This window comes from Morchella importuna (genome assembly GCF_003444635.1).
Source record: "Morchella importuna strain M04M26 chromosome Unknown Morimp01GS021, whole genome shotgun sequence".
Lineage (NCBI taxonomy): Eukaryota > Fungi > Ascomycota > Pezizomycetes > Pezizales > Morchellaceae > Morchella > Morchella importuna.
In genome coordinates, this window is record NW_025763418.1 from 192,200 (window position 1) to 214,343 (window position 22,144).

The 22,144-nt window shown below is 46.9% G+C and overlaps 3 protein-coding genes across 3 annotated transcripts; 1 reads left to right on the forward strand and 2 right to left on the reverse strand.

Annotated features, from left to right (window-relative positions):
- Positions 1 to 1,374: 1,374 nt before the first annotated feature.
- Positions 1,375 to 2,297, reverse strand: LAJ45_06906 (uncharacterized protein; the record flags this gene model as incomplete). The annotated part of the gene is made up of 6 exons (XM_046116467.1): positions 1,375 to 1,647; positions 1,709 to 1,782; positions 1,956 to 1,957; positions 2,012 to 2,013; positions 2,074 to 2,237; positions 2,294 to 2,297. The coding sequence occupies 6 exons, from the start codon at positions 2,295 to 2,297 to the stop codon at positions 1,375 to 1,377; spliced, it is 519 nt and encodes a 172-aa protein (XP_045970236.1).
- Positions 2,298 to 7,026: 4,729 nt separating this feature from the next.
- On the forward strand, positions 7,027 to 9,008 carry LAJ45_06907 (uncharacterized protein; the record flags this gene model as incomplete). The annotated part of the gene is made up of 2 exons (XM_046116468.1): positions 7,027 to 7,081; positions 7,141 to 9,008. The coding sequence occupies 2 exons, from the start codon at positions 7,027 to 7,029 to the stop codon at positions 9,006 to 9,008; spliced, it is 1,923 nt and encodes a 640-aa protein (XP_045970237.1).
- An 8,456-nt stretch (positions 9,009 to 17,464) lies between these two features.
- LAJ45_06908 (uncharacterized protein) lies at positions 17,465 to 19,123 on the reverse strand (the record flags this gene model as incomplete). Its single annotated transcript, XM_046116469.1, has 3 exons — positions 17,465 to 18,678; positions 18,745 to 18,920; positions 18,999 to 19,123. 3 exons carry the CDS (start codon positions 19,121 to 19,123, stop codon positions 17,465 to 17,467), a joined length of 1,515 nt encoding a protein of 504 aa, XP_045970238.1.
- Between the last annotated feature and the right edge of the window lie 3,021 nt (positions 19,124 to 22,144).

A 22,144-nucleotide genomic window follows, 5' to 3' on the forward strand; every position in this document is an offset into this window, starting at 1 on the left:
GCGCCGTTAAGGGCAGAAAAAAGCAAAGAAAAAAGAAAGAGACAACAACAAACAGGATAACAATAAATACTCCGGTCTGGGCTTTCAGGAACAAGAGACAAACACTGACCGGGGATCGGGATTTGATCGAGGGGTTAAGGTTGGCAGCTGGCTCGGCTCCCGCTCTAGAGCGTGCGAGCGGTGGGTGCGGTGCGGTGCTATGCGGTGCGGTGGGTACTAGCGGAGCAGCAAGAGGGGGGCGGAGAAGAAGAAGGGAGGGGTAATCGAATTAATACTCCGGGATGAGGATGGGCAATGGGGAGGGGGGAGCTAATTAAAGTAATCATCTAAACTAAAATAAAGTTGTGATGAATCACACATGTGATTCGTGAAAGTGTTCTAGGCTATAGTTTTGGGTGCGATATGATATCTGGTTCTAGACTGCATGTGCATGTTACCTGGGTACGTGATAGTAGAGGAATTAATACTCCGGTTCTTGGGTACATGCTGCCCATGGTACTAAGGGGGCTGTATGTGATTGACGGCCTTGTCGGTTCCTTGGTCGGTGCCTGATTGCCTGGTTGACATCAGTGATTCCATCACGCTAGATCGTAGGTTATGTCCTCAGGCAATTATGGGTGGCAGTCAGTGTTTGAAATCTTGTCATCCCTCCTGAAGAGGCTTTTCAAAGCTTTGTAAGTATTAGAGTAGTTCGTCTGATAATCAAGCTTCAGTCAGTTTGCTAGCCTTTCCATCAGGTAAATAATTAGCAATTATTCAGTCTGTAGTCTATTAATTATTTTATCAATTCTCATCAGTTGTCGGTTTGTCGATTCCATCAGTTATCGGTTCGTAGATAGTTGATGCATGAACCAGTAGCTGCGCAGACCAGGACCAGTTCAGTCGACCAGTTATTATTTGGTCGCCTAGTTCGCCAGTTCCTTAATTTCTTATTTCCTTAATTCCTCAATCCTTAGGTCCTTAATCGCCAAAGATAGCAATATGCACTGGCACGCAATCATCTCTCCATTTCCAGAAGACCAGTCATTTTTCCCCTCAGCTGTCAAATGTCAGAAAATTCCAAAATAGATCGACACACATGGCATCACACGTTCCAGGCCCCACAAAAAGGATGTGCACATGGACCAGACCCCTCTAGACTTGCAGATGTCAAGCCAGTCAATGTCTGAGAGTCCCCCATCCATGAAACAAGGAAACAATATCTCAAATAGCGGTCCGAGTCATGTTCCGTTTCGTTCCGTTTCGTTTTGAAAGTCCTAGTCCGCAATTTTGTTTTGTTTTGAAAACCAATATGATATGTGCTGGTACTGGGTATGCCAAGAGGATAGATGTTAGTCCTGGTAATGGAAGTGTTGATTTTCGTATTTCGTTAGTTTAGCTCATTGTTTCGAGTTGTTTCAATCGTTTGCTCGTTGTGATGAACAGCTGTCGCTCCAATCCGGATCCACAGCGACGTCCACCTGTCCAACCGTCCAATCCAACCTCTGTCTTCCTGTCCCCCTGCTCCTGGTAACATCCGCCCCCAATCTGTCGTCTCTCATTCCCCAATGCATCCAAATCCCATTCCTGCAGTCTTTCTTTCCCTTGCTCCTCCCAGTATCCTCGTCCTCGTGGTATCCACCGCAGTGCGTCCTCTCTCCCCCACTTCTGTCCATCATCATCATCAAAAAGCCAAAAAGCCCCCACGCCCACCGCAAATCATAACTACCGCACTAAGCATCACTAAACTGCGTCCGTCGCGTTGCGTTACGTGCCGGCGGCGGGCACTAGCACACACTAGTCCTACCACGGTAACGCTCAGAGTCACATAAGGTTTAGCTCAGGGTCCGTTCGCCGGGCCGAAATGACGACCTTGAAATTGCTTGCTTGCACGGGCGGGAGGGAAGGAAGGAAGGGAGGGAAGGGAAGGGAAGGGTGTTAGACTGAGTACTACTACTAGCAAAAATACTACATACTACTAGGTGGGACACGTTATCTCACTCGGTTGAGCTAGTTTCGCGGGACGTGGTACCGCTGTAATTGCTGTCAACTTATTTTTTTTCTTTCCCTTCTTTCTTTCTTTTCAGGATGTACCTGCAGCGCAGTAGCTAGCTTTTTTGTGAAGTTTCTTCGGCTACTGTTGCTGTATCGTGTTGTCTCTAGTCTAGTAGCGTATTTTTTGGTTTGAGACGCCGGTAGTGGTGCGCGTGGTCGTGGTGGTGGTGGTAATACCGTAGCTGAGGTGCCGGGAGTTGTGGCTGTAGAAAAAAGAGACCCTCTCGTGGAATTGGGTTTGGTACCGTGGTGGAGGTACGCATGGTGAAATTGAGTTCCTCGTGGGAAAAAGAATCTAGAGTTTAGGTATCGAACAATAACAGTATTGTTTCCTCGTGGTCTAGTTCTTTCTGCTCTATTCCGCGGATATTAATTATCCGTTTCTGGACTCCATTGACTGTCCTCCAGCTAGTTATTCCGTACGTTCCTGCCAATATCATATAAAACGAAACGTTTCCGTTCCGGTCCTGGGGGGGATCTAGAGCTACGTTCAGTTAATCCACCGCGCAGAACCTCACGATGGGGTGCCACAATATCTCCACCCCCTCAGGTCAAGTTAGTGATCCCCCCATCTCCAATATATTAGACTTTGACTTCAACACCCCCGCAAACCACAGCAAAGCGGTCAAAGTCCGAGTGCAAAAGTGAGACCCATCGGTGAAGAAAAAAAAAGTCCAAAATCCGACAAAATGAGCTTCTGGCCCTCCGTTAAGTAGTTCTACGCCCCCATGCTGGGTTAGCGCCCATCGTCAATAGGTATTGTTGCTAATTTCACCAAATTAGTAAAATTAGCATGCGGCTCCTGAGAAACATGTTTGAGGGCAAGGGTCAGATTGCGTTGCTGCATGTCATCCGGGCCGATGTAGCTTAAAACAGAGTTATTAGTTGCACATGTTGCCTATGTACCCCTCCCTTGGGGGAGGGACCGAAATAGCAGTTGCGAGTTAACTGGCATCGGGTGAGAGGAGTAAAATGGGTGGGAATAGGAAATGTGACGAGACTAAAAATAGATGTTATGGTGTGTTAATCCCGCATAATACGCCATATGTGGTGATCTGTTATGTTGTAAAATTAGGCACCTACTGATTCAGGGTAGATATATGTGAGGTAGGTTCCAGGTGAGGTAAATTATGTCGGTATATTTTTGTTGGACTTGCAGATGGTTGGCCCAGATTGATTTCCCACATTGGGGAAGGGAGGGGGTGCGAAATCGAAGCGGGGTAAATTTAGGGGTCAATTAGTTTTAATATAGGACAAGGACAGTCTATGTTGGGAATAATTAGCTTCATCACTCACCTCAAGCCGCTGTGGGACCAAAAATGCACCTTATCGAGTGAGGGCATATGTCGATCTCTCGTCCTGCTCGCAAAAATAGCCACACCTTTGCTTGACTGTTGGGTTTTTTCCCTAATGGGGGGATTTTCCCGTCCCACCCACACAACCATGCATGCAGGGTGTCTTGGCGATGGGCATCGTGATGGGTAAGTTTGGTGTGGTGTGTGTGTGTTGCTATTTTGCGTTGCGGCACACCCTTCGACTCGCATGGCATGGTGTGGGCGGGCGCACAGACGGAGCGTGGTCCACAAGCGAGGAATCTTGGTTCGTTCGCTAAGACGGGAGTCGTCATAGGATGGATGGATGGATGGATGGAAAAAATTAATGGGAGGGTTGCCTTGCCTGGTAAGGTGGTAAGGAGCCTGCTGTAATGGGGTGGGTGGTCCATGGATAGAAGTCGAGGGTCTGGTCAGTCAGGTACGCTTTTCTCTTGACTGATGCATGTTTCGAGAATTGAGTTGAGCCCTTCGCCGCCCGTTTCACTGTTTCCTGGTAACGAATATTTTCTCTTGCAGCTTATTCCTCCATCCCCCCCTTTCCCAATCCCCACCCCCCCCCCCCCCCCCACCACCACCCAGGCCAGAGTATATCTCCTTACCCAGTAAGATGCACCTGAGGTCCTTCCCGTGTATACAGATATCGCCATACAGCAAGTATGGTTTAACGTTTCGTCTGGAAACGGGACACCGTTAAGGCTTAATTACACTCAGCAGTGGTAGTAAGTAGCAGCGATAATAGCAGTTGCAGTAGTAGTGGTAGCAGTAGCAATAATAGTAGGTAGCAGTGGTACTATCTCCTACGTAGATACCGTACCGTAGATTAATTTTAACATCTCTTTGACACCTGTACTGTATCCACGTAGTACTACACGAATAGACTTTCCAGATCAATACGGCCAACCACCATCCTCAGCTTCCTTCCCCCCCTTTGAAACTGAAGCAACAATAAAGCATAATCTGCAATCCCCTCCCGAAGAACCAGACACCGGTAGTCGTTTCGTGTCTGCCACCAGCTACCGGTCCTCGGGAATTCAACGTACATACTGTACGTACATACATGGTGTATCTACATACACCATAATCGTGGTTGCTTCTATTCTTCTTCCTCTAGGCGCTACCCATAATAAGTGCGGCTGATAATTAGCCATGCCTATGCCATGCCATATGCAAATTACAGGGCCCCCCTCCACACCCCCCCCAAACCCAATTCGACCCCCCTCCCTACAGGTTCATTCTCCTGCTCTATGACGACCACACAGGGTAGCTTTTCTTTTTCCTGTCTCACACGGCGGAAATCGGATCAGATCAACAAAGCGGAAATCGGATTCGCTTCGGGAGTGTCAAGCCAAATGCAAGCAATGCGAAATGAAAAGAAAAGAAAAAAGAACAACAAGCCGAGACCCTTATTACGTGCTACTAGGTAGAAGGGCCTGGACGGGGTAAGGACATTTGTTTGAGTGTGTGTGTGGATGTGAGATTGCGAAATGATGCGAACGAACGAGCCATCCTCATCCAAACATCCCACCAACCATAATTTGAGGCCTCGGTGGAAATCTCGCGAGAGAAGGAAATAACTAGTTGAACTTACCTACTACCACCCACCGCCCTACCACAGACAAAAGGAAAATGAGGATATGGCCTAGGTTACGGCAGAGCCTAGAACAGGACCGCTATGAGTCGATCGGTCGGTCTTTTCGTTCTCACTCGCTGGCACTGGCTTTCACTTATTTTGCTTCCCTGTCTGTAAACTAACTAGTTGGGTAGCTCTAGCGATATCATATCATATCATATCGATTAGAGTAAAATAAACTAAGAAACTCGGACGCCCTCGCCTGCAGTTGCACGCTCGTACGTCCGGCAGCCAAACGCACCCTGTTCCCCGTCCGTCCAGCAGGCAGATCGCCCACCAATTCCACCACCCACCCCACTCGGAAGCTGCTGCACGAAGGGAAGGGAAAGGGAAGCTGCCTGCCTGCCTGCTGCACAGGGTAGCAGGTAGGGTAAGGATGAACCCCTGCCACCTGCATGGACTTATTTTTGCCCACAAATATAAACAGAATAGGAAAAAAGCAATCGGACGTAAGAGAAAAATGTACTCGATATAGGCCTTCTACTTTAGATATGGGCACTTATGCCTTGGCCAAATGAGGCACAACTGCAGCTGGCGCTGTGATTCGAGGGACGATTGGCACCTGCTGCCACGTGCACGGCGGATTTTGCTTTTTTCTTATTCTTCCTTTCTCGCTCTCTTGCCTTTGGGGGAGGGGGAGAGGAGGAGTAAAGGCTTCTGGATGGCTTGATCTAATCTCGAAATTGCCGTGAGTGAGGGGGAGTGAGGGGAGAGGTCGACGGAGGAGAAGAGACATGGTTGTGGTTACTTTACAGATTCAACCACTCACATACCCAGGGCTTCATCCACGCATCGGGAAACCCACTTTCGCGCAGTGGAATACACACTCTACCAGCAGAAGGGCTAGCCAGTTCTGTAGCTCATTGAGAGATGGGTCTGGTGGGTGGGAGATGGGATGGGTTATGGTTGGGTTGGTTGGATACTACACACCTACATACATTTTGAGCACTCACTGCTTCTACTGCTGCTAATTGTAGGCTGCAGGTGTGGTACATACAGCATTAGATACTCGAGGTAGGCATCCTAATTGGGACAACAGTTATATTTTTAAAAATATGAGGGATCCATTTCGGATAACACTCTGGATGGATGGTTGTCCCAAAACAAATCAAGTCATCTCTATTTTGTCGGTTATTCTATTTTCCCTCCCCATCCATGCAGCAGTACTGCACCACACCTCTAGCACTCTATCATCCATGGGTACTTTATTTTTTTTTGTCATGTCGAGGGAGAGTAGCGTTTCTGTACTGCATGTCTTTGCTGCCCGGTATAGTTCACTTACTGGATTAGCTTTATTTAATGTTTTTTCACGTTTTTTTTCTTTTCTTGGGCTGATTTGGAGTCTTGCAGGCTCTGCGGGTCCTAATTAGGACTGGCCAAATCTTTTTTGGGCGGCAACGTTTGATGTGATGAGCAGGTTGCTCACGTTCTGGAGCCAAAAAAAACAAATACGTGATCCACCCCGCTCCCTCGCAGACTCTCAGTGCAGGAGCATTGAGACCACCCAGCACGCTCCAGTCAATGTTTCTCGTCCGCTCACACACCCCTGGACTCTACCCCCTGTAGGATCCAACCAACCAGGTCCGGGGTCCTTTTACTGGTCGCACCTGAGCTGCGAGCGAGTCGTGCATACATAACCTTCGTCGTCCCTCCAGAATTCTCACCTCCACACTCTCAACAGCAGCAGCAGTCAGAAAGCAGAAAGCAGCTCAAGTAGCATTGCCCATTCAGTCAATCAACAATAAAACGGCTCATCCGATCTTTCACCCACACCCCCTCATCCATCTCATCTACATGGTTTTGGTCAGCACTACTACTCCACGCATATAACCTAGCCGACTAGTCGCTTGCGATCCTCGGTATATATACGTCGAATAAATCATTTACCTCCCACACAACAAATCTACAACAATTTATTTATCTACATCAACCACCACTCCTCCCACCACTCCTTCTCCAGATCATCCAACACACTCGACCGCTTGGTTGCCACTTCTATACCCTCCCACAATCTTCAATCAATCCACAATGCAGCCAAAGGCACCAAAAGTTTCTACAAAGACTCACCGTCGCTCACGGACAGGTACTTACTAACTCCACAATCAGCTTTCTACATTGCTCGGTTACTGACATGGTGGATAGGATGCTTCACCTGCCGTCTTCGCCGCAAGAAGTGTGACGAGGGAAAGCCACTCTGCAAGGCCTGCAAGCATCTCGGTCTTAGCTGCGAGTACAAGCGTCCAGTCTGGTGGGGCAACGTTGACCAGCGCAAGCGCCAGAAGGAAACAATCAAGATGTTGATCAAGAGGACCAAGTTGTCGGAGAAAGTAAATCAGGCATCACCAATGAGCGCGGACTCCCCACCCGAGCTATCGCGCTCACTCCCAACTTCCGATACCCTTTCAGATACACTCGCACGACGAAGGAGCTTGAGCATGGAATCGGGATACACACTCGACCAGTACGATATCGAGGCCGAGGACGGCGCTTACCCCGAGATTCACCATGGACACCCACACCACCCACACCACCCGTTCCCGCCTTTCGAGGTTGATATCATGACAGAGAAGCAGACCTACATTAACAGCTATGGTATGCCCATGCGAAGGAGCTCAACCAGCACAGCCTCATACACTAGCAGCTTGAGGAGGGATTCGACTGTGATGTCATCGGTGGGCTTCCCGGAGGCGTTTCAGCTGGAGGCGGGTATCTCCCACCACGTACACACAGAGAATGGCCACCCTGCCGCTGCGGACTACAACTTTTTCGATTTTAACTATGGGCAGACCGAGGCAGTGCAGGAGCAGATTCCATACATCCCAGTGGACGAGCACGACCAGCATCTCCTCGACCACTTTATTAACAACGTTCTTCCTATTTTGTACCCGGTTCTGGATTTGAACTTGGATGGCGCAGTCAGGAGGGATGTGATTTTGCCAGCTCTGGCTAGCAACGAATGCTACCGAAGCTGCTGCCTCAGTATTGCGGCGCTTCACCTCAAGGCCACTCAGGGACTGCAGGGTGAATGGATTGACTCCGAGATCACCCGCCACAGATTTAATACCATTTCAGGGCTCTGCAAAGCACTCGAGAAGGATACCGATCACCTCGAGATTCTCGAAGCGACCATCGGCATGATTCTCTTCCAATGCTCAGTTGGAACTCCCGACGACGACCTCCCTGACATCCCATGGCACCAACACTTCCAGGCCATTACTTCCCTCGTCGGAAAGCTCGACCTGCAACGATTTTTGCAACCACTTACAGAGACCGTACACCCAACCCCATCAGTCAACATGACACTGACTGCCTGGATCGACATCCTCGGCGCCACCATGCGCGGCCGCGCCCCACACTTCGCCGACACATACCGTGAGAAGCATCTCGGCGGCGGCCAAAGTGGTCTCCGCGAGCTCATGGGCTGCGACGACCACGTCATGTACCTTATCTCAGAGATTGCCTGCCTCGAAGCTCTCAAGCACGACAACATGCTCACCGAGATGGAGCTGTGCGAACACATCAAGTCACTCGGGCACCAAATGGATCTTACCGAGCCACAATATGAGGAACCCGCCTACCCAATAATCACTCCGACGGGCCACATCGACCACCACCAACTCATACGCACTACCACCGCAGCATTCAGATACGCCGCCAGGATCTACCTGTGCAGCCTTGTGCCTGGATTCGACTGCACACAGCCACAGGTTGAGGATCTGTTGAACAAGCTCACTCACTGCCTAGAGCACATCCCGGCGGGTCCGGATGGCTTCGACAAGAGTCTTGTGTGGGTTATGTTGATTGGAGGGTCCGTGGCCATGGAGGGCTCGAGATTTAGGAGGTTCTTTGACAGCAGGTGCGCGCTGATGGGAGAGGACGCCAGGTACGGGAGCTTTGGGCGCATGGTCAGGCTGTTGGAGACTCTCTGGGAGCGCAGGGAGGTGGCTTGCGAGAACATCACATGGAGAGAGGTTATGGACAGCGAAAACTGGGACTTCCTCCTCATTTGATTTTCTTCACTTTCTTCTTTTTTCAAGAGCCTTTTTACTTTACAGACTTTTTATTGAGCATTCGCTACTATAAATTTCCTCTATTACATTTTTTCCTTTGTCACTTCTTTTTTTTTTGGCGGGCGATGGGGGCGGTGGGTTGTATATAGCATTCGTTCTGGCGTTCTTCTTTCGCTTCTTCTGATCCTCTTCGATCCGCATTATTTTTTTTCTCTTTTTTCCTTATTTTTTCTTTGTTTTAATTCATTCATCATGGGGTCTACGCACGATATCAGGAGTTTTCAATTATTTACTATGTTTTTTTGCAAGTGTCTTTTTTTCTTTTGTATAACGATATTTCCTTTGTCTTTTTTGACGAGAAGATTTTTTTTAAAACCGCTGGTTGGGGATTATGTAGCCAAGCTGTATACTATAAATTTGATATATACTACATATTATATATATGAAGTGTGTAGTAGTTTACTTGCCTGTGTTTTTTATTGTACTATTTTGTATTAGTTAGTTTTTCCTTTTTCCTTTTCCTTTGTTTTTTGCGGTGATGAGATGATGGCGGCCATGGGATGATGTATATTTTATTTTTTATTTTTTCCTTGTGTCCAAATAGCTAGTTTTTTTCTTTCTTTTGTCACCCACTCCATATTACGAGCAGTACGAGAAAAGTAAAAAAAGTTGGTTTTATTTTAATGAGCCTCATGAGTGTATAATGAATGTATCTCTAGTTTCCTTAATATAAGCTACCTACTATACTAGTTCAGTCAGTTCAAATTCAGTTCAGTCATATTTTACGAGATCGAAGTTTGCCCGAAAAAGAATTAAAAGGAGTTTATTCGTCACACAGAGCGTCCAATTAAACTAGTTTAAGATGAACCAGAAGCTAGAAACCGGCCTGTTGGCCAATCGCATACGCTGCCGTGACTGGTTAGTAAGTTTTTTTTCTCTTTCCGCTGGGTCGTGACTCTGCCCCTTCGCAAAGAAATCGAGTCACACTCGGGGTCTCACATCAGCTGCGAGTATTAATTTCCGGAAGTGCACTCGGTCACTTCACTGAGGGGCAGAGATGGAGATGGGAGCCTATGGGAGTAACTAATGGACGATGGATAACGAGATGAGATTGTCGTTTCTGGAGGGAGGGACGTAGCTAGCTAGCTGCTAGCTAGGGCTTGGAGGGTACCACAGATCAACAGATACCTTGGGGGGGCCAACCTTCAACTCGAACACAGATTCGCAAAGCAGGGGTGCTAGCTGGGCCTGGGTGTGTGCTTTATCGTGATATGATGACCGGAGGCGGAGTCCGCGGATGCGAGTTGTATGGAGTGGGGTAGAGTGGAAGGGCCGGGTTAGGAAAACGACTGGGGCAGGAAGGAGGAGGAGAAGGAGGAGGGAGGAGGAGGAGGAGCAAAAGGGGGAACGAGTTACAAGATCGTGGGTGGGTGGGTGTGTAGGGTGGTCAAATCGTGTGCTCATTTGTTTCCAACTCGAGCATTTGTTTGCACCGCGTAGCGGCCGGGGGAGACCGGGGAGGGGGAGGGGGGGTGCTATCAAAGTGTGGAGTGCAGGGAAGTATCGCTGGGATACATACTTGGTACCTACATGTACCTAGGTACGCTTTCGATCGTTGACTCGTGGAGGTGGCGGGTGGTCCATGGATAGACACTAGCTATGTGTTGTTTCTAAACAGTGCACTGCGTTTTTCCAGTCTAATATGTATCAATTGAGTTTGGCCCCACTCCCTTTTTTGTTTCTTGGTTTTACTGTCCGCCTGCGTGAGTGAGCTGGTTGCCTGATAGGTTTTAAGATTTCTCCGCGAGACACACCCCACTAATGGGAATCGTAATTTCGATTTGTATTTGCCATAGTCACACCGGCCTATTGATGTTCCCTCCTGGCTCAGACGTAGGTAAGTGGTTCGATGCTTTTGTCACTCACTTGTGTGTAATGTCGTCGTTTTAGATATCAGGAAACAAGGCAGAGGTAATATGATAGGTGAGCTAGATTGAGCTCGAGCTTCACAAGAAAAAAAAGCAGTATAGCATCTCAGACCAAGGGGAAACCAGGCACATACTGAGTTAGTTAAGTTCAGGTCATCATCTATTACTCCGCGCAGCAAGATCACCCTTAGGCAACAGGACTTTGGCTTTCTAGAACCTGATTGATTGATTGTCATTTACCAATAGGTAGGTTGATTTGTTTTTACCAAGAGCCTCATAGAATTTTTGCCATTGATAGTCCATCATGCACACTGTGCGTGATCCATATCCTACTTAGAAACATCAATAACGTCTATCGGCTACTATGACTCCGGACCCGATAAAAGACATTCTGTATCTACTGTCTATATAGATTAGATTAGGTTAGGAAGTCTGAGCTCAGGTGTCACGCCAGGTACTGGTTAGGTAAAAATCAGGGGGTTTGCCGAAGGTGGGAAATAAGTTTTTGCCGCATTGGTATCTTCAATTACTATACCATGACCAGATTGCGTGTTTAATTGGCGGGGTTGGCTATAGGGGTTAGACGAAAAGTTAAGAAACGTAACGTACGTGGTATGTGCCTGCAGATCATGTCGGGTGCGAGGATATATAACGTTTTGAGACGTGAGTAGGGCTCAATTAATTGTAATTGCAAGAGTGGAGCTCGAGGGCCATCGAACTATTGGTGCTACGTATACAGAAAGTGCACTCGAGTGTGTATCTAGGTGATAGTAATTGCAACATCTTCCCAATAAGCTGGCAATAATTAAATTCAAAATTTGCGTTACTCCACCTGTGCATTCTGTAACACGATCACTAAAAGCAAAAAAAAAAAATCATTCCCACCGCTGTGTCTCGTCGCTGACCCAAAACTGCAACTTTTTTCACTTCCTTCCCATCGGGACGGCAACAACAAAAACGCCCTGCGCATGTGTAGATGCATAACAATTGACAAACGAGCCTGTCAGCTGATCGGCTCCTTCTTCATCCTCTCGACTGAATGCAGTGGTCCTTTCCGGATTACTGCATCGCTACGGGTTCCTATACAATAGTTCTGGCTATGATATGATCAATGTCTATGTTCTATGTTGCTGGCTCAAACCCTCATGAGTTGGATATGTGTATCTCGGTAGCCCACATGTTTCCCGTTTCTGTACTCTCTCGGATAGCCGTATGGTCCTCTGTCCACGTGAGGAGATGGGTTACTCAGAGAGATTTTCTAGTAGATTTCTGTCCGTTTTGGTACTGATGATATGTTGGGACCACTATACATGGATCAACGGGTACATGTATATAACATGGCCATGGGACGGGTCGTGGTATTCGTCTCGTGAGGGAAAACCCGTTTATATATAAGCTTGTCTAACACGTGCCCCATGGATGAAGAAAACCATGATCTTCAATTAAAAGCCTCGTCTCGTCGTAACCAAGAGATCCCCGAATGTCGCCATAGTAAACTAGCTTTTATCCCGGAAGATCACATTCGGTTGTATGTGTTGTATATTACGATGAACGGGTACAATTATGTAGTTAGGATGCATTTATGCCGTGTTTCAGCATGAGCTCAGTCAACTCTTTTGCCCGACATCATTATGGTTGAGACGGGTTGCAAGATAATAGATATCTATCATGAATGAATTTTGTCTATGTCTTAGTTGAAACATTTGATCTTATTAAGTGAGAGTGATTCTCCGGTTATCCGCAACAATGTTCCAAACACCCTAACTTTAAGACATTCGTAGAACATATTCGCAACAGGGTTCCCCGACCTTGAATCTTGTTGGTGAACTACTTTTAGAGGATGTTAGACGTTCATGGTTATACCTAGAGACTCAATGTTTAACTCCAATGAATTAGGTATTTAACCATGCGCGTCAAACAGAAACGAATTCATAGCGAAACATATCCGACATTACAACGGTGTTTAGCGAAGTAAAGTGTTAAACGGTTCTCGGAAGTTATCCGGCCGGTACATCGATATCCCGGCCGGCGGTGGCACGGAGAACCATGGATCCTTCACTCGGCAAAAGCTCGTACGGGAAGAGGTTTCGGTCTTATTCTTACGGAGGCTACAGAAGCGAATAGTTTCCAATCCACTAGCCCTCATAAGGAATACCCAAGGATTTCAACCAGGTCATAGTGTAACGACCAACACAGTGATATACCGATAATTATGACCGGACAGAATTTCGGCATGGAGATTAAGCAGAGAACCAAACAGTGTTGGACCATTCCAAGTGCCTGTATCGCAACGAGATTTCGGTGCTCAATCTTAAAAAATAGATGTTGCTTGTAGTTTTCGCTACACCCCGAAATCCTAACAAGGAACACCCTTTTGAGTATTCCCAGTAGCTGTCAGCTCAATTTGTGGGGTAGATACCATTGGCCAGCTCCACGTGTTTTGGAAGATATCGTACGGCTTTGATCTGAGTTATTTTAGGTTGTTAATAAGGAGGGATATGGGTTGTTTGAGAGTTATAATTATAAATGTTTATGTCAGTTCATCTAGTCCAGGGTTTCAATGCGTTTAATCATTGACACTGTCAATCTGGGAACGGATTAAAAGATTTAGTCATCACCGTAGATACGTGAAAGCAGAATAGTAATTCAACTCCTGCATAATGGTGATAAGCAAGCTACTATAGCTTTTATCTTCATATGGAAGTACCTAACCACCTGCATGTGTATGCATGGTCCGTCATAAATAGAAGCGAGGCCTCACGGGAGAGGGATCGATTGTGTAGACTAATCATGACCCTGAAGGATCACATATTACTTTTGCAGAATGCACATGTAATAGTCCCAGTTTTTTTTTTTTTTTGTGCGTTAAGGTTGTGCATTGTATTTCTGTACTTCGATCCATACCCTTGGTCAGTGAGGTTACGCTTGGGATTATGTGTCGGTGCTGCATGTTCTACAGGCAGGATACATGCTATGCAAGTATTCATGCGTGCATGCATGTTCTCCCGGGCATAATTACCATGCTCGGCTTCAATCGCGGAAACCTAGATGATTTGAATCAGAATATACCACTGCCCACATATAACTAGAAAGAATCATGAAGTTTGATGGGGCTAGAGCCAGGTGATCTCCCGCCCAAACATCGGCTGAAGGCGAGAAAGGCCATCTCATATATCGTCCCGCTACTTAAAACCTGGTATATTTGGCATCCTATTACCCGGGACCACGGCTATAATGTATCCTCTGGGGATCTTGAAGTCGTGAGTTGTGGACCGGTGAGGAGTACGCACCGGGTTCCGCAACAGGTTAATCGGAATAGGGGAATCCCGGATCAACGATAAGGGAGTAGAGTAGAACACTGATGAAATCCATCCCGATTGAAGAAAGACGATTGCCTGCATAGCATTCATATTATGGTTATGCGCATGTCCATTAGAGTCTAGAGTAATTGAGTAATCTCAAGTAGGTGCTCTAAAGTTGGCACTGTATGGAATCCTGTACCTACATTAGGTACGGAGTACGTACAGATGTCAAGCTGAACCTTTGCCTGATCAATCTCTCAATTACTTTTTCGCTTATGCAGAGACTGAAACGGAAATCCTAATAATTACATGCACCAATGAAAACCCTTGGCGCGGCTCTTTTAATAAAGCGACCCAATCAGGAAGGTGTCTCATGTGCCGATTACAGAAAATCCTGGGTCTTATCAGCCTGATTATCGGTGGAAGAGGCTCTTTGATGAGGCGAAACAATTTCCCTAGTGATCCAATAGCATCTTTTAATCCATTCTTAAATTCCCATAGAGTACGTGTACTCTATCAATTAAGCACCTTCTTCAAAGCTTTGACCCCTATCTACGGCTTCAGCCGTAGCCGTACGTTCAATACACCTAGGTTGGATACTCTGTGCAGCAGCAGCACCATGGGTTGTAAGGCTATACTCGGCAGTTATTATTGAGCCCCAAAATATGCCGTGCTACCCACTATGGCAGATCTGTGGAGAGTCGAGGTCCCATCATTCGACCACATGAGGCACTCTGCACATGTTGCTTATGCCTCTCACGCCGTTTTTTTTTTTTGGTTTTTTTTTTTGTATAGAGTCCTCGATATCAGTCCGTTTCGTCGCCCTATGTGATCGACAGTAATCATACCATAGACATATTGTAATAAGCCTCTGATCGACACTGTAGATTTAAGATATAAGTTTCATCGAGAATGAAAAGAATATGACACACCCCTTTCCTGTGCAATTACGCAGTAGCAACCACATAGAGGACTATCTCCGCTTCTTCACTTCTTCGCTTCTTCGCTCGGCCTTCTTCACGTGCTGACTGGTTTCCAAAGCCACCGAAAATTGTTTACTGGGACTCAAGATGCAGTTGTGTTGTATAGCGGGGGTAAAGGTCTGGTCATTGGTTATCAGTTGTACTGCTAGGTATATATGGATAATCGCTTCGTGAAGCTTACATGGTTTCATTACTCCATTCGTGCGACCCTCTCTACCGGCCGAATTGAGAGTGCAGATCTTCTGTATTGGGAGTTTCAAAGGCTGCGCATTATAAAAGCTGTGCTGATATAATAGTCGAAGGGTGGTAGACGTGACAGATTGTTCAGGTAGGTAGGCAAGACCGAGTATCATCTGATTTCTATTCTGATTTGTTGCAGCTATTGTGGAACTCATCACCTCCACTCTTGATCTTGGGGTTCTGTATGTATGCATATGTATGCATACCGGCATCCGGGTAAGATGTAATGGTCTATGTACCTGAAAGGAAAAGCGGCTGCACATGCACGGGTGGTTATCTTCAGATATCCCCAAATGTATACAATGAGGTCACTCATGTGGGAGTGGAACCTCCTGCAAGCTCTGCCGTCGATGTGTGATAGACGTGGGGTGGTTCGTGAGTGTTCCTTGTCGATAATTAGCACACCCAGACCAAAAACAAAGGGCCAAGATGGTCTGGATTGATGCAGATAGTCATTCAAAGAGCGGTAAGCGTGGGGAAAACAGGAGGTGGGGTGCTGATGCCAATTCTAGACTTGTCGAGTCATGTTAGAAATTAATCTTTCTTTTTATCAAGGTCGATGTCGACTGGTTACCGATCCGTTCCTTAATTACTAGACTCCTGAAAGGCAGTTCTTGGGGAATGGGGGCGAACCACTAAGTAGAATACGTTGAGTGTATAGAGGTTGATGAAGTCCTAGCGCATTGCTTAAGAGAAGAACATGTATACATGTATGTATGTAGATTGAATTCGCAAAAGAGGAATGTTGTCTTGAACAGAGTAAGCTATGCTAGTGTTAGCGTTAGCTTAGTCCGCCTCCCCTGGCACCACGAACGAGTGAAGAAGTCCATTGAGACAATTCAACCAGACGATCACATATATGAACAGAAAGGATGAGAAATGTTGTAACTTAACTTGGTAGTATCTGGCAGAGGAAAGGGGGATGATTCTCTTCAAAATGGTGAAATAAAGGATCATGGGTTATCACTCGATCACATGACCAATCATATTGTGGGCAAAAGGACACTAATCTTTGTAGCGGGATTTAAAAAAAAAAAAAAAACGTAGAATGTGACGAACCTCACCACTTCTTCATCGTACACCCTTCGCTCAGCAGTCAGCTTCGATGAACTATCGAATTACCCAGCACATGGAAGCAATTAATTCCGCCGAGGATGGAGGGGAATCGAAGCTGGCAAAGAGAAGAGCGCTAGCGGATGGGGGCCGTGGCTAGGCCTCTAGCTCTATAGATCTAAGGGAGAGTCCGCAGGCAGGTTCCAGCATCACTGACCGGCTTACTAGGCAGACATATTACCGACTAGATCTAACAGGAGGGGGATTGCTTCTTGAATCAACTCGGCCGAGATAAAGTTATATAATACGGCTCGATTACGATATCCACTTTTAGAGTTTTAGTTAACAACTCTATCGGTTTCAAAATTTTGTCACCGGAAATTCGGCCTCTCGGGTAACAATATCAGAGGGCTAGCCCAAATCGAATCTGATAGTGGCATAACCCTGTAATCAGATCGCCCCGGGTTCGGCTCAGCCTACCCCGTAGATATACCACCGGTTCAGATATCTCAACAGGTGTATAGCCCTTGGGTTTTGTACATCAAAACTATATATTTTGAAAAGACTAATAGAATTCTTTTATACTTGTATCCTTGCAATAGATCTATCAGTCAAAGAAAGATTGGTGGGCGGATCACAAATAATCACTCGGGTTAATCGAGTGACGGCTTCTGACTGGCCGGTCGTCTGCTATCCGCGGTCTATTTAAACTGCTATTCCGGTAAAGAAAATCTGAACCTAGGAAGGCATACGTCAAGCTGAGAGACGCCGTGGTATAAAATATTACTATGCTAGGATGCGTTTCGTGATGCATTTACTCCCGTGGTAGAGAATGTATTGAATTCTTTACCCAATTATAAACTAGATAAACAAAACTTCAATCTAGCGCCGGGAAAAAATCAAATCGTCGACCATTCATCAAAAATTAGCAAAGCTGGAAGTTCGTCCCATCATTTCTCTTTCTCCTTCCCTTTCGTCTTACTATTACTACTGCTCGCGTTCTTATGCAGTCCATTTCCTTTGCCTTTCCCCTTCTTGGTGTCTCCTTCTAACAACTTCCCAAAGTCTGGGCTCACCACAAACTTTCCCTTCACCTGGCCCAGCGAAAACGCCGCTCCCATACGTTTTCCGATCTCGTCAATATCCTGTTCCCCCCATGGACTCTGTGTCTTCATAACCACAGCTTCCTGTAAAAAGTCACACGGCACAGCCCTGGCAACCTCCATTTCAATTGCCGTATTACCATCCACGCCATCTGCGGCACCCCACAGAATAGTCGTCCGCCCAGACTTATGTACCTGCAGTTTCCCTGCGATTCCAGGGGGTGGGTAGGATTCCAGCAGTGCCTGTTGTGCTCTGAGGTATATCTTAGCTCTGTACTTCGCAATGCCCGATACCTTTTTAGCAGTGGCAGGATCGTCAACATCGGCCGGCCTGTCAATGCTTTCATCTGCAGAGACAGAGGCAACAAGTTGAGGCAGAATAGGCGGGAACTGGAAGATGAAGATCTGATCATCAACCTCAGCATTCTCACTACTCATATTGACATCTCCATCCTCATCAGCCCCACCGCCGCGGCCAATTAGCTCTCTCAAAGTGGTGGCACGATCCAGCTCTTCCCTTTCAGCTTCCTCTCTGTCTTCGATGCTGCCTAACACGACTGCCGCCTTGGGATTCTTCTCATTATTCCGTCTTTTCTGTACTTTTTTGTCCTTCTTCGGATGCGGCCTTATCCCAGGAGTATCTCCTGAAGCTTCTTCTTTGACTGCGATCGTCTCCTCAAATACCGCAACGCGAGAGCTGCGCCCGCGCTTTAGTAGGCTGCTGTCTGTGTTGACCTGCGCAATGCGATCCACATGTGCCCTTCTTAGTACTCTAACAGGTGGTCCAGTGCCAGCACCCCAATTGCTTTCATCCGCAGCCCCCTCCACATTGTTGTCCTTTGCACTATTAACTAGGGCTATGTCTTCCACATCCACCCTGGAGCCTACAGAGTCATCCGAAGACGAGGAAGATATATTTCCGTCATCATTAACTTCAGGAGTTGCCGTAGTAGTGTTTGAAGTCTCGGAGCTAAGCGTTGTTCTGGTATTTAATCCAGGTCGGCGCCTATCGGTTGTATTTGAGCTTCGGCCACGTTCTTGAACAACCTTTTGAGCTCGCCCTAAGAGGGTTAGAATTGCGCTTCCAAAGCTTATAGCCACAGTTAGGGTTGAGAAAGAGGACAAACCTGGAGTAAAGACACTCCCGAGGGCGAAGGGCCCGGACGCACCCACTGCCGCCGTCTCCGTCTCCCACCGTCTCCCACGACTTCCGAAACCACCCCTTCCTCTGCTTCGCCTTGTAGAAGCTCCCCTACTACTGGCCGGCGGCGCTTCGTACTTTTTCTCTAGTGCATCTCTCTCCCTGCGTGTCGTGACAAAGCATTAGCTCTGGCTGGCCTGACCCCTCCCTTAAGCTTCCCGAGCGAACAAACAAACGTACTCTTTCGGCCTCCGTGATACGGGCCGCGGCTTAAATTTCAAAGGTATTGGCAGCCCTTGGTCGCCCCTGGCGCGGATGCTGTCCAGTCGTCCGGTGGGCGGTTTTACGATCTCGGATATGGGCATTGTTAATTGGGAGCGCTGCGAGCTGCTGAGCTGAGCATGAGCTTTGGTTGGAGCTTATCGCGTGGATTGCTAACCGAGAGCTGGGGAGGGAGGGTAACTGGATCGGGTGTGGGGGGCTGCACTTTGTTTCAATTGATTGATTGATAAGATTAGCGGGGTCAATGATCTGCATGAGGGTTGAAGAAACAAAGAATCTGGAGTCTAGTGAAAATTAATTATGGTCACTAAAAACCCTCCGTAGAAAGCTCACAATTATGATATGTGTGTGGTCAAGTCGAATGTCAATCAACATGAAAGCTTAGTGAACTTATGTAGCTGGCCAGACAAACAAAAGGACAAGATGGCTCTGCAACTCGCCTAATAGTTTTTGTACTTCTAGAGACGTATTAGTAAACCGTCTACTACAACTTCATCTCCTAGCATTATTGTTTCTGCCATTGTGAAATTAAGTCGTAATTATTGCAACGGTCCGTAATGCTGCTAATGAGGATTATGACGCCGAAGGTACCTCAATTACAAGAGGGAAAGACTAAGATCTAGAGGCAGCGGCTCAAACCTTAAATTTATGGACATGAACTTTATCGTAGCCGAGACGTGTTCGCTGTGCCATCGGACACCATTGCCTCTGTTCTCTCTTCTGCTACAGTATCTCCCGTTTAATTTTTCCTTCCCTCATCTATACATCTATACATCTACCTGGATCCACAGTTATCGCTATCTGACTCTAGCTCTGACCGTGATTGCTTCTCACACCCCGCTTCCTTTCCTTTAACAACATCACTTTGCACTAGGAGAAAACCATCACTACGAAAGCGCTCCAGAAACGCAGTGTTATGGGCTAAATACCCCCATGAACATGACTATTTTTGAAAAATATGGTTGGAAACATTGGCTTCAATAAACAAGATTCTGTGTCCTTGCTAGAATATGTTCCCAGGGAAGTGGCCCTTCCGTTTGAGATGGTGTTTGGCTATTTACAATACTCACTACCGCAGAAAATTACATGACGGATTCTTGTGCCTTCACCCCACGAAAGGAGTCTTTTCCAAGATTTCCACGCACATAGAGGATCCCCGAAAGTTGTCTGGATCTCTATGATCTAGGGCCGTATTTTTCGTTGAGACGCACATGAATGGGCCCATTCCTCCTCCCACCAAGCACATTGCATGCATCTTAAGCTACATCTCTTAAGACCTAGAATAGATAGAATATTTTGTCTGGTCCCCAGGTGCTCCCGCAGAAGTCCAACTACTCTGTAACATCTTTAGCCTGGGAAATATTGTTGCAATTGCCAACCGATCAAGTGAGCATCATGTAATATGCTTGTGGACAACTGCAGCCCCCCCACACGGCAGTCCATTGGGTGATCAAGTCGATACCTGCATTATACATCACGTTTGCGTACATCTGGGATGCACATGTCATTCATACCCCTGCGTTACTGCACCAGGCTGAAAAGTGGCGTCAACCAGGTACACTTTTACCCCTGGCGATATTCTAAAAAATGCATTGGAAGGGGTAGTGCTCCTGGCCTGCTGGTGTGGCGCGCGCTGCACTCACACAGTGGCTGAGGTCGACGACACGTATCATGACAACCAGCTACTCCTCTGATTAGACTTTTACAACACCTACGACTCATTGGAATTGGACCCATCGATAGCGTATTCTACTCATATTTCACTCTTATCATGTGTTGAGGTGTCGCCTTTTCTTTCTTCATTACGTGGGGCTGTGCATTCCTGTTTCAACATCTCTCAAGGAAATATATATTGAAAATAAGAAAGCAACTTTACCCCCGATCAACACATCGAGTTGACCTATTCAATATCACTGAAGAGAAACAAATAGCGAGTTTACCTAGCGTGAAACCACCCGGTCTGGTTATGTCAGCGCTAGAGCCGGGAAGTTTAGACGCGCCCTACCGATTGGTCGAAAGCAGCCTAATTTTGGGGCACGGGTGGTAGCAAATTCCCCTGTTTAGGAGAAAAGTCCAAATCCGTATGTTGCCTAATTAGCCTCCGTAGCGACAGGGTTAGGTTTTCCACCCAAAAATACAATCCCGGCGGAGGATCTGTCTTTCCTCTAACGTTCCTGATCTGGCGCCTACGGACATCAATTAAAAAAATTCTTCAGCAGACCAGGCAGGAATTATCCATCTTTACTCTTCATGTACGTTATCCTGGACTCGTCACCAACCTGCCAACAAACGAACTACCATGAATTCCCGGCTTACCGACCGACCGGCCGACTAACTGATCAACCGACAGTTTGTTGTTGTGACTTGTGACAGCGAACACGACATAGGGCCTACATACATACGCGAGCTAGGTTGACTGAACTCCAAACTATACCTTGGCTATGTATGTGACTTCTCGAAAGAATGGGGATGTAGAATAGGTCGGAAGTGGCGCTCTGGAAATGATGCTCCACAATCACTAGTGCCATTTGTCGCCATTCACCCTGTATTGGTTCCCCTGACTGCGACTTATTCATTGTCCAGCTCAGATATCTCCACCATGGGCCACCCAATGGGTCATCCTATCCTATCACTCTTGAAAATACAAATGATGTTCGCAAATGAGAGCCGCGGGGACAGGGATTCAAGACAACCTGATACCCCGAAAGGGTACAATTTCAACCAATAATGTCTCACTTTCGGCTGTTGGCCAATAGGGCGGCGGAGCGCATATATGGCATGGCATGGGGAACTAAAGATCTAGTCATTGATCCAGGGGAAACGTTTTGGGTGTGATGTAACTATGGAAACTCATAGGCGCCCAGCAATCCCTCGTGCGTCGAGGCAATAGATTGCTATTGTTGATTCGATGAAGGAAATTGTGCGACTGGTCATGGGAAATTCTTCTTCATGTATCTCTCCATTTCCTCCTCTCCCTCGATCTTGTCCACCTATCTACCCACCTTCACTTCTCTTTCTGGTACTGAGCTGATCTCAATACCTTTTTCTTCTTTTCTTTTATTTCCTTTTTGTTGTCGTTAAAGTTCCTTTGAAAGGACGATTGT